Raw genomic sequence first — 14428 nt, 5'->3', positions numbered from 1 at the left:
TTCCTATTTTCAAACTTTAACACCACCTTCTGATAAATCTTGCCTGTGGCTGAGCTTATACTCCAGTTCTCATTCTCATCTGTAAGTCAGTAAAGGAAGAACACAGGTTACATAACAAAGGTTCCCCTCCCGCTTTGGGTTTAACAGCAGGTGAAAACTAATCAGAAAGAACACTTGCAGAAGGAGAACTCCAACTCTGAAAGACAAAACCTGCGTATTTACTTGCTTAGATTTGGGAGCCTAACTGCTCACAGAAGGATTCAGAGATGTTTCTTTATTGTCAAGCTGCAACATACATGGTTTAATACAACAAAAAAGCATTTAATCAGGTGAAAAAGAAGCTGAACAATAAACAAATAAACACTCAAAACAAAATATTTTCCATTGGAAACATGTTAAGATGAATACGGGGTTTCGTTACCATCTTACTGCAATTTTCTTGTGTGTTACTAGCCTACATACCCCATGTTTTCTGTAATCATGCACATGTGAATGGGAGTTTGAACGATTAAATACATGAAAAGTCCGTTTACTGCAGAGAGTCATTTCACGAGGCAGCCACACTGGGTTTAGAGGACAAAATCATTCAAGAAATTCTCCACGTCTTCGGGTTCGTTTTAGAATCCATGAACCTTAAGCTGTTCCTCCTTGACAATGCCAACCTGCAAAACAAACGTAACAGAATCGCTCTGAGGGATGCAGGACTTCAGCCCCAAGAAAACGTGGAGCCCCGATGATAAAACAATCAGGGTTAACAGTCTGTTGCAACACTGTTCCTTGTGGCGTTTACCGTTAGCAATTCAATAGACGCTTACACACCTTGACATGCCCCAAAACTGGCTGTGCAGATACAAGAACGGTCACGTCATTTGAATGACAAAATAAACGAGAAAAGGTTCCGCTGCTTTTAAAGTACTGATACTGTATTTCTCTCTCAATTAACGGATTTACCTCATTCACGTTTTTTTTTTTTTTTAAATGAAGTAGGAGACAATTCACATTGTCCTTGAATACAATTTGGGAAGCAATCTCAAGGTGGTACATAAAGCACCCAATCACTCACCTCCAGGAGAAACTGGCAAATGTTTTTTCTTTGGTCACCTTGAAGCTGAATAACCTCTCCGTACTCAGGATGCTCAATCACAGTACCATTACAGGCGAATTTCTGGAGAAGGAGATGTGTCACACAATGGAGTCAGATACCACAAGGAGGTCTTACTTTGACCATGAAGACCAATATAGCATTTGAGTAGAGCTGATCGTGTTTAACACGTTTGGTCTCCCCAACACTCCCAAATTAATTTGCAAGTGAATCAGCAGGAAACATACGGGGAATGATTTTACTTCGAACACCAAGAACTGAGTATTCCCCATCTCGTTTGGTTTGAAAGCCATTCACATCTCAGTTTGAAATGGGAGGCCACCCACAAACGCCTGGATGTTAATTACCAGAACCAACAGGCTTTCCCTTCCCGAGCCCCTCGTTTTCGCCCATACTGTTGGAGTCGAGTAAGGGTGTCCTGCTGGGAAGCGCATCAGCAGCTGTGGTTTAACCTTTTCTTCCCAACACCTTTACCTTTTTGAAAGCTTTCACAAGTTTCTTTTTGTCATAATCATCTGCGATGCCCTGGACAGTAGTCAGTGTCTTTCTGCCGTTCCGTTGCTGGATTCTTATATGAATGTAATCCTCAGTCCCTGCCGGGAGTAAGTCGTCACCCTTAGTTGCATCAGCAAAGGGGTCTGCAAAGGGACACACACAAAAAATGCCAAAGCAGAAGAATTACCTTCCAGAAAGTGATTCCCCGGTGTATGGCCCACTACGATCCAGGCCGGCGGCAAAGAAGGTTCTAGTGCCTCTGCTGTTTTTGCGGGTGGGGACGGGGCGGTGATGGGGGTGGGGCATGACTAAAACCTCCAGGCAAGGTACTCTCGCAGAAAGAGGCACATTTGAACGGCCCATGCCCCCCGACATCCGACTAGAAAACGCTATTCTAGGCAGACTTCTCGGGGAGCATCGTCCTCTAACGGGGGGGGGGGGGGGAGAGATTTCAAAAACACGATTTTACAGCTACGATAAAGACGTGCGTCATCTCGCCTACATTCTGATGACAACAGAGGCACTCGAACGTGCCCACCCCAAGCACTTAACCGTGGCCGCGTCTGGAAGCAGCGAAAAGGAGAAACCTACCCACGTCCACGCACAAGCACGAGCACGGGTCTCCCCAAAGGCGTCATTTTACAAATTACTACGCCAGCGGAGGAAACCGGACCCATCGGAGGCCGCGACCCGCGTCTCCAACCCGACGCCCGCCGGAGCTGCTGGGCATCGGCTCCGACCGCCCAAGGACGCCGATCCCCGGGGGGCCCGGCCCCGCGGCGCCCCGCGAGCGGAAGGGCAGGTCCAGGCGCGGCGGGCCGGGCTCGCAGGCGCGGCGGGGGCAGGGCCCGGGCCCGGGGCTCCGCGGGGAGGGCCCGGCGGCTGCGGCCGTCCTCGGGGAGGGGGTCGCCAGGGGCCCAGTCGCCATTTTCTGGGCGCCGAGACAAAGCCCCACTCGGGGTGCGGGGAGGGGGGCGGGGGGCGGGGTGGGGTGGTCCTCGGGGCTGCGGGGCGGCCGGCGGCCCCGCCGAGGGCGGGCCGGGGCGGCCGGCAGGCGCGCGGGGGGCGGCGGGCAGGGGGCGGCGGCCGGATCTTACCGAAAGATTGGAGGTTCTGGATAGTGGACATGCGATACTAGTGTGAGGCCGGTGAGGGGATAAAATTCCTGCGGGGCCCGCCCGGATCACCGTGTCTGGAGGCTGCAGTGGCGAGAAAACGTAAATAACTAAGGAGACGCTTTGCCCCGGGGTTGCGACTCGGCTGGAGCGGCGGCGGCGGCGGAAGCCGGGAGGAGGCAGGAAGAGGCGAAGGAGGAGGCGGAGGAAGAGGCGGCGGCCACGGAGGCGAGGACGCGAGAGAAGAGGCGGCGCTGTGGCTTCTCCCACAAAATGGCCGACGGAGGCTATTTAGCCGCGCCCGCCGCCCCTCCCTCGTGACCCGCCCGCGCCGGGCATCCTGGGACTTGTAGTTTTCTCGAGGCGGCAGAGCCCGTCCAGCCCGGGGGCGGCGGGCTTCCGGGACCGCAATTCCCGGCAGGGAGCACGCCCTCCTGCGCCGGCGGCCGGGCCGGGAGGGTACCGGGGGCTTCGGCGCCGTCGGGGCAGAGCCCGCGGGGTTCGGGGAGTGGGGTGGGGTAGGGTGGGGGGGCTGTGCACCCCATGCCTCGCTCGCTCTCCCTGACTCCCCTTCTCTCGCCGTGCAGCTGCGGCGCCGAGGGGTCGGTGCTGGGTGCACAGTCTCCATCACTCACCGTCGAGGCTCGGGGGAATGTAAGTAAAATCGGGGTGCAGGAGCAAAACAAGCACCCCGGCCCTGGTTTGGGACTCGTCGGCCGCCGCTCAGCGCCTCTTGCGTCGCAATTCCGTCCCCCGACTCCGACCCCCGTCCCTGGTCCGCAGCTGTGGGAGCCAGCCCCGAGGTTGGAGGCGAGAGAGCTCCTCCGCCACCCCCACCCCCACCCTCGCCCCGGGTGGGGCCGCCCTCCCGTTCCCTACGGGTGGTTGTCCAAGTCCAGCGTGCATCTCCCGGAGGGCTTGATAAAACACGGATTGATAGCCCCGGGTGCGTTTCAGGGCTGCGGGGTTCCCCGAGAGCCAGCAAATTGGCAAATGTGACAAATTGCCAGGAGACGCAGATGCTACTGGGCCCGGACCACGCTGCACACTCACTGCCCCGCTTCACCAGGGGCCCGGCGTCCGGCGGGGGGCCAGGGCTGTGTCATCCGAACGTACCAGAAAAGCAGCCTGTCCGCTTGGGACACAGGACCTTGAACAGGACAGGTGCCAGGCGTAAATGGAAGGCGAGCTTGGCAAATTGACTGATACAGAGTCGGGTTCCAGGACTGTACTATCGTTTCCGGCGAGCTACGGACAGAAAACAAACCTGAGACTTTGGGAATGGGCTCACCCAGGCAGGTGCTCAATTGTCCAACTTGGTGGGCTTTCTGGAAGGAAAGAGAGAGACTAAAATGTAGGGATTCTTAACCTGTTTTTGGTGCCATGGCCGTCTTGTGAGGCCCATGGACCCCTTCTCAGAATAATGCTTTTAAGCGCATAAAATAAAACATTGACGATTACAAAGCAAACTACGCTTCTCGAAATTAAAAACAAACGTTGATAACATAGTATTGTTTCTTTACTCACGCATTAAGATCTAGCACCAGGTGTAACGACAACTAGATTTCAAAGAGACGATAAAAGATATTTGGACATAAGTGTAACATCAGAAATGTAACGTGAAAACACCTGTAACTTCTATTAGTGCAAAGAGACAGGTTCTTCTAATACTATTGTGGTGAATATTCATAATTGGGAAATGCTGAATTTTGCTTAGAGGTTAGCGAAAATGTAGATGTAATCTCTTTTCCCCATCCACGTTTTGGGATTCCCCACAACCCTGCAGTTTTGTCTATGGACCAGGTATTTGTAGACCCCAAGTTAAGAATACCTGGCTTTAATAATCTTTTCTAGCTAATGATGATGGGTACCACTTACTGAGTGCTTACTATTTGTCTGTTGGACTTTACATAATATTATTACGTATTTTCATAGCCATTCTGTGATTTAGTTATGACTATTGAAAAGATGTAGGAATGGAGGCTTTCCTAGGTTAAATAATTTGCCTTAAAAATTCAAATTCTTAACTCTCAGGTATCTTACTACAATTTTGGTCTTCCAATCTTGATGTAAATGAGTAATACTTTTTAAATCCAAACTTGGGTATAAGGTTTTAGAGCTGGTTCCAAAACAAGGAGAATCAGGCATTTTTTTTGGTTGCCCATTTGTTGATTACAACTATGATGGTTTGTGTTCTTTGGTTTTAACACCTCTGTAAGCATGTTTTAAAGTAATTTTTAATACTACTGTAATGAAGCACAGGACATACAAAATGCATATCTCTTTCTGTTTTCTTTCTTAGCCATTTTATATTACATTGTTTCTCAGAAGGAGACAAGGGTGGTTTAGTGAAGAATAAAATAACAAAGGTACATAGAGAAGTTAAACACACACACACACACACACACACACACACACACACACACAGTATCTTAGGATTTCATGATCATTACCCTTGGGAGAACTCCTTTCTACTTCCTAGTGTTGTGTCAGAGACCCCCAGGACCTCAGAAATCTTTAATAAAAGGCAATCACATAGGTTAGATACAATTATCTTAAAAACTCTTCTGATTTTCTGGTCATTGGTAGGCCTGTTTTAGGCTTACACTGTCTAATACAGGAACCACTTTTCACATGTGGCCACTGGGCGGGGACTTTTAGTGTGGCTGGTCCAAATTCATACATGTTCTAAGTATAAAGTATACACCGGCCTTTCAAAGGTTCAAATTGTTTCCATTTCATTTGTTTCCTTTTCCTTTTTAAGATGTGGCTACTAGAAAATTTAAAATTACACGTGGGTCGCCCACTGTTTCTATTAGGGCTGGTTTAGAGTAGAAGGGTTGACCTGTATGTAAAGTTACCATAAAAGGAATAAACTGAAGCATTTAAAAACTACTCTTTTTAGTTCTAACAGGTACTGGCCTAATTGAACGTGATTATATCCCGCCTTATTTCAGAAAGGATTATAGATCACCTGCAGGGAAAAAAGAATATTGACTAAAGGAATCAGGAAAGAATAGAAAAAAGATAGAATGGTTGAAAAATAAAAGCCCCAAAGCTAAAGTTAGACCCCAGGTCTGGATCTTAACTGGTTAAGACAAAGGGAAAATCAATGAGAAAATTTGTATGTCTACAGGATGAAAACATACCAGTTGTGCAGGAGGAATGACTTTGCCCGGCCCTGAGCCACAGTAGATGTTTCTCTTGGGCCCTCATAAAGGAGACACTGTGATGTAGTGAACAGCATCCCCAGCGGTTTGCCTACCACGAAGACAATGGTGGGTTTTATGCGGCTCTTTTTTATATCTGCTAGTTATGAAGATGTACCGTCTGGTTAGAACCTTGGGTCCTCATCCATCCTTCTGTGGCAGGCGGGTGATAATGCGCCACTCAGATTCCCTGCTTCAGCATGCATAATTGACCAACAGCCCCAGACACTGGGCTCTGAATTCTACCTCGCTTACTGCTGAGGCCACACTTCCCACCCGCTGCTCCCAGCAGATGACTGTGCAACAGGGATGCCCGTGCGGGCTGTTCTCCAGATGTGGGACTCAACTGATGGGCACCTTTCCTCACGGACTCTCCATTGGCCTGGGTGAACTTTCCTAACCTTGGGCTGAGGTCTGAGTCTCTTATCCAACCCTTCTTCCCTCCTCCTTCACAGGGTCACCTCCTCTGGCTCCTCCCTCTTTCCCCCACACATCCTGCACATCTAAACCCATCTCAGTGTCTGCCTCTCAGAGGACCCACACGGGGACACTAACCCCATGCTGGGTGGGACACGAGGTTCAGCTTCTGTGGTCTACTCTCGCACTAAGCTCAGAGGCAACAAGAAAGGACACGAGCGTCAGGCCATCTTCGTGCGATTCCAGCATGTGGTTGCTTGTAGGGTTCCGGCTTGCCTGAATCTTCTCTTCTTTCCCTTCCCTTCCCACTGGACTCTGCATCAGATGCAGAGATGCAGTCCTAAAGAAGCTACTTAAAGGTCCCTTACAGTCACATAAGCCGATCATCCCCTGTAACAAATTCCTTTCTATATATTTGTGTGTGTTCAACTAGAGAAGTAGAACCGGCAAGAGATACATACAGGCGCTATTCCCAGCCCTGTGTGGGGTATTGCGCGCTGTTCCCCTGACCTTTTGGGTGCTTTCTAACTAAGCTCCACCTGGTTGCCTTATATTCATGTGCTGATCAGTATTCTGCCAATTACCGGAGGAGGGCCCAAGAGCTCTTCAGAGTTCCCCCTTTCTCAGAAGCTCTTTCCAGGACTCTTGTCCATGAACTCTAGCTGCCTTAGACTCCTCACTGTTTCTGCTTAGCTTAGGGAGTCTGCTGGTCTCTGCCTGCGTTTCCCTCCAAACTCTTTCAAGGCAGTGAGATGCGGTGGTCACAGGGCTCACCTCACTTGTTTTTCATCTTTTAGGGATCGCTATCCTTTGACATAGAGTTTCTTGAAAATCCGTGGTGGCTCATATTGTGTCCTTTGTTTTGGTTATTTTAGGTGGAGAGTAAATTCAGGAAATTCATCTCGGTTGACAACAAAAGTCCACTACATGTATTTGGAATAAATGGTTGAGCTTCTCCTTGGCGTCCAGCCTGAGGTTAAACCTTTCGCTGTGAAGGTGTCTGACACTCGGACGGCACGGTGACCTTGCCATGTGGATGTGCTACAGTGGTGAACACGTATGTGTGTGCAAATTTTCTATCCACCGATGGTGCACATTTCTTACTGTACTAAAAACTGGTCCTTCAGAAGACCTTTACAAATGTGTATTTCTGTAAGTGCTATTTTATAGCAGGGAAACTTTGGGTTGCTTTATGGCAGAGAAATGAATCAGCCTATAAATTACGTCAACTAAATTCCTGTTGTGTTAGTCTGCCCACCTATCCACTTTTATACCTGAGACCTTGAAAATTTTCTTAGTTATTTGCAAGTACTGTGTAGGGAGTTAAATATACTATGAGTATTTGGTAAGCGTGAGTTGACCTACTTTATGGCTAAAAAGAGAAAACAGGGGTGCCTGGGTGCCTCAGTCGGTTAAGTGTCTGGCTTCAGCTCAGGTCATGATCTCGCAGTCTGTGAGTTCGAGCCCCGCGTTGGGCTCTGTGCCGACCGCTCGGAGCCTGGAGCCTGCTTCGGATTCTGGGTCTCCCTCTCTCTCTGCCCCTTCTCTGCTCATCCTCTCTCTCTCCCAGAAATAAAAATAAAACATTAAAAAAAATTAAATAAAAATTTTTAAAAAAAGAAAGAAAGCATATTCTGAACTGAGGCACGCACTAAATGACCAAAGAAAATTGCTAGTAATATTTTGTATATTCCATGTGGGCCAGGAGATGTGCTAAGCACTTTACGTTACTGTTTTACCGTTCATAATAATTTTGTGAGGTGGGTTTATTATCCTGTTTTACAGATGAGGAAAATGAGTCTCAGGAAGTTGATTACTTACACACACACACACACACACACACACACACACACACGAGGGGTATTCCTTCCTCAGGAGTCTGTAGCCAGTAAATGGCATAGCCAGGATCTGAACCTGGGTTTGTCTGCCTCCAAATTCTATGCTCTTTATCCTATATTCTTACTCCTTTATGGAGGTTAAGCATACACTGTGAGCCACACTATGTTTATTAGTATTTTTACGGGAAAGAATAGGAAAATCTGGCCAGGTGAAAACATGTAACACATGGACCAGGAAAGTACAGTTCCAGTGGTTGCTGATAGATGCCCTAAAGTCACTCACGAGTATAGATGTCACTAAAGCTTGTGTCAAACATACACTAACGCTAATTTTTCACAATGCCAGGGTTTTTGTTGCTAACAAAGCAGGTGTAAAACCACGGTGTTCTCATTCACTGGGAATAAAAAAGTGATTGGATCTCCTCTTCATGATAACCAAGCTCCTATTTCTCAGTTCCGTGACCCTATCCAAGTTCTGAAGCAGCCCTGAAACTCCTCCCTCCACGAAGGGTACAAGTTCATTGGCCAAGTGATAGCATCAGGCAGCCTGGTGCTGTGGCAAGATTCATATATTTGAACCAATTAGGGAGTAATTCAGTATGTGCTGGGGGCCCACTCATTATTTTTTTGAACGTGAATTAGTATATTCACTAAAATTGTATAAAATTTAGGTTTATTCTCTTAAGGACAGTATATGAATTTCTAGCTTATCTTTAAAAAATTCAGAAACACTGGTAGCAGTTGCTCTACCTTAGCTTAGGGACAGTTCTTGAATTTGTCACAATACCTATTATTTCTTTAAATTTCTTTTTTAATGTTTATTTTTGACAGAGAGAGAGAGAGAGCGCGCGTGCGTGCGCGCGCATGAGAGGGGGAGGGGAAGAGAGAGAGGGAGACACAGAATCTGAAGCAGGCCCCGGGTTCTGAGCTGTCAGCACAGAGCCCAACGTGGGGCTGGAACTCAAGAACTGCGAGATCATGACCTGAGCTGAAGTCGGACGCTCAACTGACTGAGCCACCCAGGTGCCCCAATACCTATTATTCCTTTTTTAAATGTTTACTTACTTATTTTGAGAGAGAGGGCGCACAAGCAAGGGAGGAGCAGAGAGAGAAGAGAGAGAATCCCAAGCAGGCTCCACGCTGTCAGCACAGAGCCTGACGCGGGGCTCGATCTTATAACTGTGAGAGTTGGACACTCAACCCACTGAGCTGCCCAGGTTCCCCGACAATTGAGATTTCTGTCTTCCCTTAAGAAAAAAAAATCTACGTTTACCGTTTATCTTCAAAAAAAAAAAAAAAAAGTCAAGGCTGATCTGTAGATACTTCACTTCTGATTGCCCAGGCAGTGGGATGATGTTAACGGAATTGTGATTAAAAAACAAACAAACGGTGAATTAGGAAAATATTAGAAAGCAGTGGAGCCACTCATGACCTGGATTATTCCACTTTAGGGGGCATTTGGGGAAGAGTTTAGTACCGAGTCGAAGAGTGGGGTCCTGAAGGAAGGAATTTGTGTTTTGTATTAAAAAGTTAAAATTGAACCTTTTGGCTTGAGAGAGCATCTGGTGGTACAGAGTTTTTGGCTCCTCTCCTGACTTGGGTTAGTCCAGCGTGCATAATACATCAGCAATGCCATGCTGTGTTGTTTCGCTGTTCTGTGCCCTGGGATTTGTGGCAGAGATTGTGGGTTGCTACCTAGTATCATTCTCCCCTTCTTTCTTAGCAAACAAAACCCAGTTTCATTCTGGGTTGCAGCGTGCCCAGCTAAAAGAATATACTCCATTTCAGTTGGCCTTGCTAGATGTGGCCAATGCGGTATAGGCACAAATGTTGAGTGGGCTTTCTAAGAATTCACTTAAAGGAAGCCGACTCGGTTCAGAAAAGGGCCCGGTTTGCCCTTCTCTCTTCTTCCTTCCTGCTGCCTTGAATGGAGACGCGATGTTGGAAGTGTGACTGCCATCTTGGACGATAAGGTGACCTCGCCATATGGTTGTGCTGCCGCCGGTGGCTCAGAATGATAGAGGGAGCCTGGGGCCATGGACTGCCTGTCTCTGGTCTTATTACGTGACAGAAGGAAGCCCACGTGTTTAAGCCCCTGCTATTTTGGGTTTTCTGTTCAATGAAGCGGAACCCAGCCTGCAGAGTGCTGCTGCCCCAGTGGAAACCCCCGGACCCAGGGAAGCTGGGCGTGCACCTTCCCGGTGCCCTGTGTTGGGGTTGTCTGTGGCATGGATCATGCCTTCTGTGCTAGCCGTGATCCAGAAGTTGGGCCCGCTCAACGTGGGCTGTAGGAGGATGTGCTAGAAACAAACTGACAGTATGTTACATTGTGTCTCCTGACACTTCAGAGGCCACCTGGCCGGGCAGATGTCCATCAACTGTCTTGGGCTCATCACATCTTTGCCATAAACACTGGTGACAGATGGCATCCTATGGGAGTTTTAAGGGGAAGGGTTGGTGAAATTTAGCCCTGTTTATTGTCTGCCTTATAAACAACGCGCCTGGACTCTCCCCATGGAACTGGAAGCAGAGTCCGTAAAGCTCAAGTTTAAAAAGTCTTAAATAAACATTCTTTGGCTTTTTAGAATTTGGTTGTATTTGTTGGAGTGTTGACATCCAGCTGGTGTACGTGACTGCATCCATACAAGTCGTTAAGTTATTAAAATACGCCCGTGCTGGTCGGCAAATAGTTACTGCTCAGCCCCCCCCAATGCCCGCTCATCCCTTTGGACCTCTTCGACCATTGCATGAACAAGCAACGAAAACAGCAAAATTTCTCCTGGATTTGGGCCCTCTGCACTTTTAAAATTAGGCATCTGAGCTCACAGTGCTCATTTTGCCAGCAACGTGTTCGTTGCTGCCCAATTTTTGTCAGTCGTTTGATTGAAACACTGTGGAGGGTATTGTTCTAGATGTTCCAGAGTCCAGCCCTGGATCAAATCAGGTCAGCAGAGGAACTGAGAACGGGTATATTGTTTCAGTTTGTTCCTGCCGCCTCCCACCCTCTGCAGAGCGGGTCTTGCTGAACTGTTTTGGGTGATGTCATCAGCCTGTGCTGAGAGACAGGGAAGGGACCGGCACAAATGACTCTCACTGTCATCTGTCTTACAGATCGTTGTCAAGCTGTGTGTGTTTTTTTTTTTATATCACAGTGTCTATTTATAAGAATCTTCAGAGACTTGCTTCACTGGTTTTAGAAGCAAAACAGTTGTATTACTCCGGGAAAACTGTGTTTTTTGGGTTTTTTTTTTTTTTTCAATCTTACAAACCTGTCTATAAGTGTCCAATTTTCCCTTCTCCCTGTCTTTGTAAGTATACTTGTTACAACCTTTCTGGAATGAAGCAGAGAAGAAACGGAGGGAGGAAGGAAGGGAGAAAACACTCAAAAGTTACGGAAAATCAAAGTAGATAGGTGATCAAAGGAACCCAAATACACAGGCATTTTATGTTTTTTTTCCTCAGCGGAATCTCAACACGAACTCATCACGGATTTATACCGAGTAACAATTAGGAACTTCACTTTTCAAAGCTGTGAAGTACAAACAGGAAGTACCCGAAGAGGATGTTCTTTCTAAATGCCATGTCTGGGGACACTTCTAAGCTCTTCTTCCCACCATGTTTTTGCAAATAACCACTTCAGTACAGTTAGGGCCTTTGTAGAATGATACCTGGACAGGTTGCTTTCATTCGAAGGTAGGCACAGTAACAGTGTCTTTGTCGGCCTTGATCTGCATTTTGGCAAACAGGGAGAGTGCAGTTCGTGATTTCCATAAACAAGTAATCTAGGCATATCCAAGCACTGCGTCTTCTGAGATTACTGCTTCCTTTTTTCCTTTCGTTAATAAACGGATTCAAGTCCAATCCCACGGGACTCTGGGCCGTCCTGCACCCTACCTACAATTGCCAAGGATTCTCTGGCGGTCTGCATTCTCCTGGTCCTCTCCTACTTTCAGTTCTGACTCTGGCGGAGTTCTTTGCCCCTCTTCCTCCCTTACTTCCCTAAACAGTGCTAACACAGGGTGATAGCGCATAGCACTTTTATGGAAAAATTGGAGAGAACCCAAGAGGCTACAGCATTGCACGGGCTGGGGATCAACTTCCAAGTTCAGGGTTAGGCATCATTGCCTCCTGAGACCCCTCCCACTGCCATGTGACTCATCCTCTCCCCGTGTTCCGGGCAAGGAAACCACTCATCAGGGGAAGGTGAACGTTTTCTGGTACTTTGTCCTGCAGAGCAGTTTTATTTTTTTTTATTTTTTATTTTTCAACGTTTTTTATTTATTTTGGGACAGAGAGAGACACAGCATGAACAGGGAGGGGCAGAGAGAAGGGGAGACACAGAATCGGAAACAGGCTCCAGGCTCCGAGCCATCAGCCCAGAGCCTGACGCGGGGCTCGAACTCACGGACCGCGAGATCGCGACCTGGCTGAAGTTGGACGCTCAACCAACTGCGCCACCCAGGCGCCCCTGCAGAGCAGTTTTAAATGCCTCCCTCAATCCCCCACCCATCTCGGGGTAGAGGCCTCGCTATGCTGGAGTCCCATTACATAGCAACAGTAGCAAAGGGCGGCAATGTTGTAGGTTATATTTTGCTTTAAGTTCTGGAAAAGCAAATTCTTGGGCAGCGCTCCCTCTCCACCAAGCTGGATCCAGGGATTGTGGGGACCTTATGGTTTGTGGGGAGGAATTTGGAGCCTGTAGTAAAATAGACACTCTTATCAGGTATTTTTGGGCTGTTTACGGTAGAGTTTGCTAATCAAAAAAGTCCGTTAAAGATCTATAGCAGCGATAGACATACTATGTGTTTGCATTTTACTAAAATATGTAATTTGATAGTCTTTCAATATTGGGCTCAGGCCTTTTTTTTGATGATCGGCTTACTAACTGGAGCTCCCTGGGATCACAAATTCTACCAATAACACACTGGTTACAGTGTCCTCTTTTTGTGTTTTTAACGTAAGCGCTTAAAGAGTATTTTTAAGCTCTCAATGCGAACTCTGTCTAGATTTTTATGACTACTTCCCGCTAACATTTGTTGGTTTTGTTTGTACTTGACCGTAATTTTCTTCAGCGATTTGCTTTTATCTCATTTTTCCAAAGTAGCCCGTGTATTTATCCTGGATGTGACGACCGTCTTTCTGTGTGCACTCACTTACTCAGTTTTATTATAGTTGAATTAGATAATTGCAGTAACATGTAAAACCTGCACAAACAGATTTGGGAGCAAACACGACTGGCTCCTGGTGGGCATGCGTTTCACGTGGTGGAGACCCGGCCAGACTGGGCAGCAGCATCAGGGCGGGGTGATGGACGGAAGGAAGGGGTGGAACAGCCTGGAGAGCTGGTCGGTGAAGGTCCATCATGGGAACGTCTGAGCAGATTCGTATCAATAAGCAAAGGCCCAAAGGCTCACTCTGTCTACCACGTACATGGCTTCATGGATGTAACATCGCCTCTCTGAACCTCAGTTTCATCTGTAAATTAATGGGGGGAAAAAGAATACCTGCCAAAACGACCTGCTAGCAAAATCAAATGAAGCGATGTATGTAAATACGCAAAGCCCCTTTTGAAATAGTAAAATAGGTTTTAAAAAACAGGTTTTTAAAATTCATTCACAGTAATTGAGAGCTGTGGGGAAATACTTGTCTGGACTCTCTCCCACCTTTTCTTTCGTTTATGGTGACCGATATTCGTGATTTTTTAACTTACCTGGAGCCTTATGTGACATGGAGAGGCTCAGTCACCTGTAAATTGTTGTCCTGGAGATGAGTTGCCTGGTCCCAAATGTAAATACTAGCCTTTCCAGATTTCAGTTTAAGAAATAAATTTGGTTCCAGTTAGACACCAAGACATGTGATGGTTTATCTGGCAGATTTTTTTTTTAATATTTATTTATTTTTGACAGAGAGAGAGAGAGAGAGAGAGCGAGCGAGCGAGCATGAATGGGGGAGGGTCACAGGGAGGGAGACACAGAATCCGAAACAGGCTCCAGGCTCCGAGCTGTCAGCACAGAGCCCGACGCGGGGCTCGAACTCACGGACCACGAGATCATGACCTGAGCCGAAGTCAGACACTCAACCGACTGAGCCACCCAGGTGCCCCTATCTGGCAGTTTTAAGGCCACCAAACAGAAGCAAGACTTGTTCCCTATGTTATACATATATTTCAACGTCTGAATCCTAAGACTCGAAGCATACAATTACTCTGGCTAAAAATGTCCAAACCAGAGCGTTTATATATATATGATTTTA

General features: G+C 47.4%; 1 protein-coding gene and 1 long non-coding RNA gene across 2 annotated transcripts; one reads left to right on the top strand and one right to left on the bottom strand.

Annotated features, from left to right (window-relative positions):
• Window positions 1-259: 259 nt before the first annotated feature.
• On the bottom strand, window positions 260-2934 carry EIF1B (eukaryotic translation initiation factor 1B). Its single transcript, XM_047099973.1, has 4 exons — window positions 2695-2934; window positions 1577-1740; window positions 1064-1165; window positions 260-662 (listed from the first exon to the last, which is right to left on the bottom strand). The coding sequence occupies exons 1-4, from the start codon at window positions 2723-2725 to the stop codon at window positions 618-620; spliced, it is 342 nt and encodes a 113-aa protein (XP_046955929.1). The 5' UTR covers window positions 2726-2934; the 3' UTR covers window positions 260-617.
• A 324-nt stretch (window positions 2935-3258) lies between these two features.
• LOC124527025 (uncharacterized) lies at window positions 3259-7293 on the top strand. The gene is made up of 3 exons (XR_006965778.1): window positions 3259-3366; window positions 5849-5990; window positions 7214-7293. It is a non-coding gene; the product is annotated as an uncharacterized LOC124527025 (long non-coding RNA).
• The last annotated feature ends 7135 nt before the right edge of the window (window positions 7294-14428 follow it).

The sequence above is a fragment of the Lynx rufus genome, unplaced genomic scaffold (assembly GCF_022079265.1).
Source record: "Lynx rufus isolate CCGP_SWC_20201006 ecotype Redwood Valley unplaced genomic scaffold, mLynRuf1.p SCAF_5, whole genome shotgun sequence".
NCBI classification, from domain to species: domain Eukaryota; kingdom Metazoa; phylum Chordata; class Mammalia; order Carnivora; family Felidae; genus Lynx; species Lynx rufus.
The sequence above is the reverse complement of the archived record's forward strand: the minus strand, read 5'-3'. Positions and strand labels throughout refer to the sequence as shown.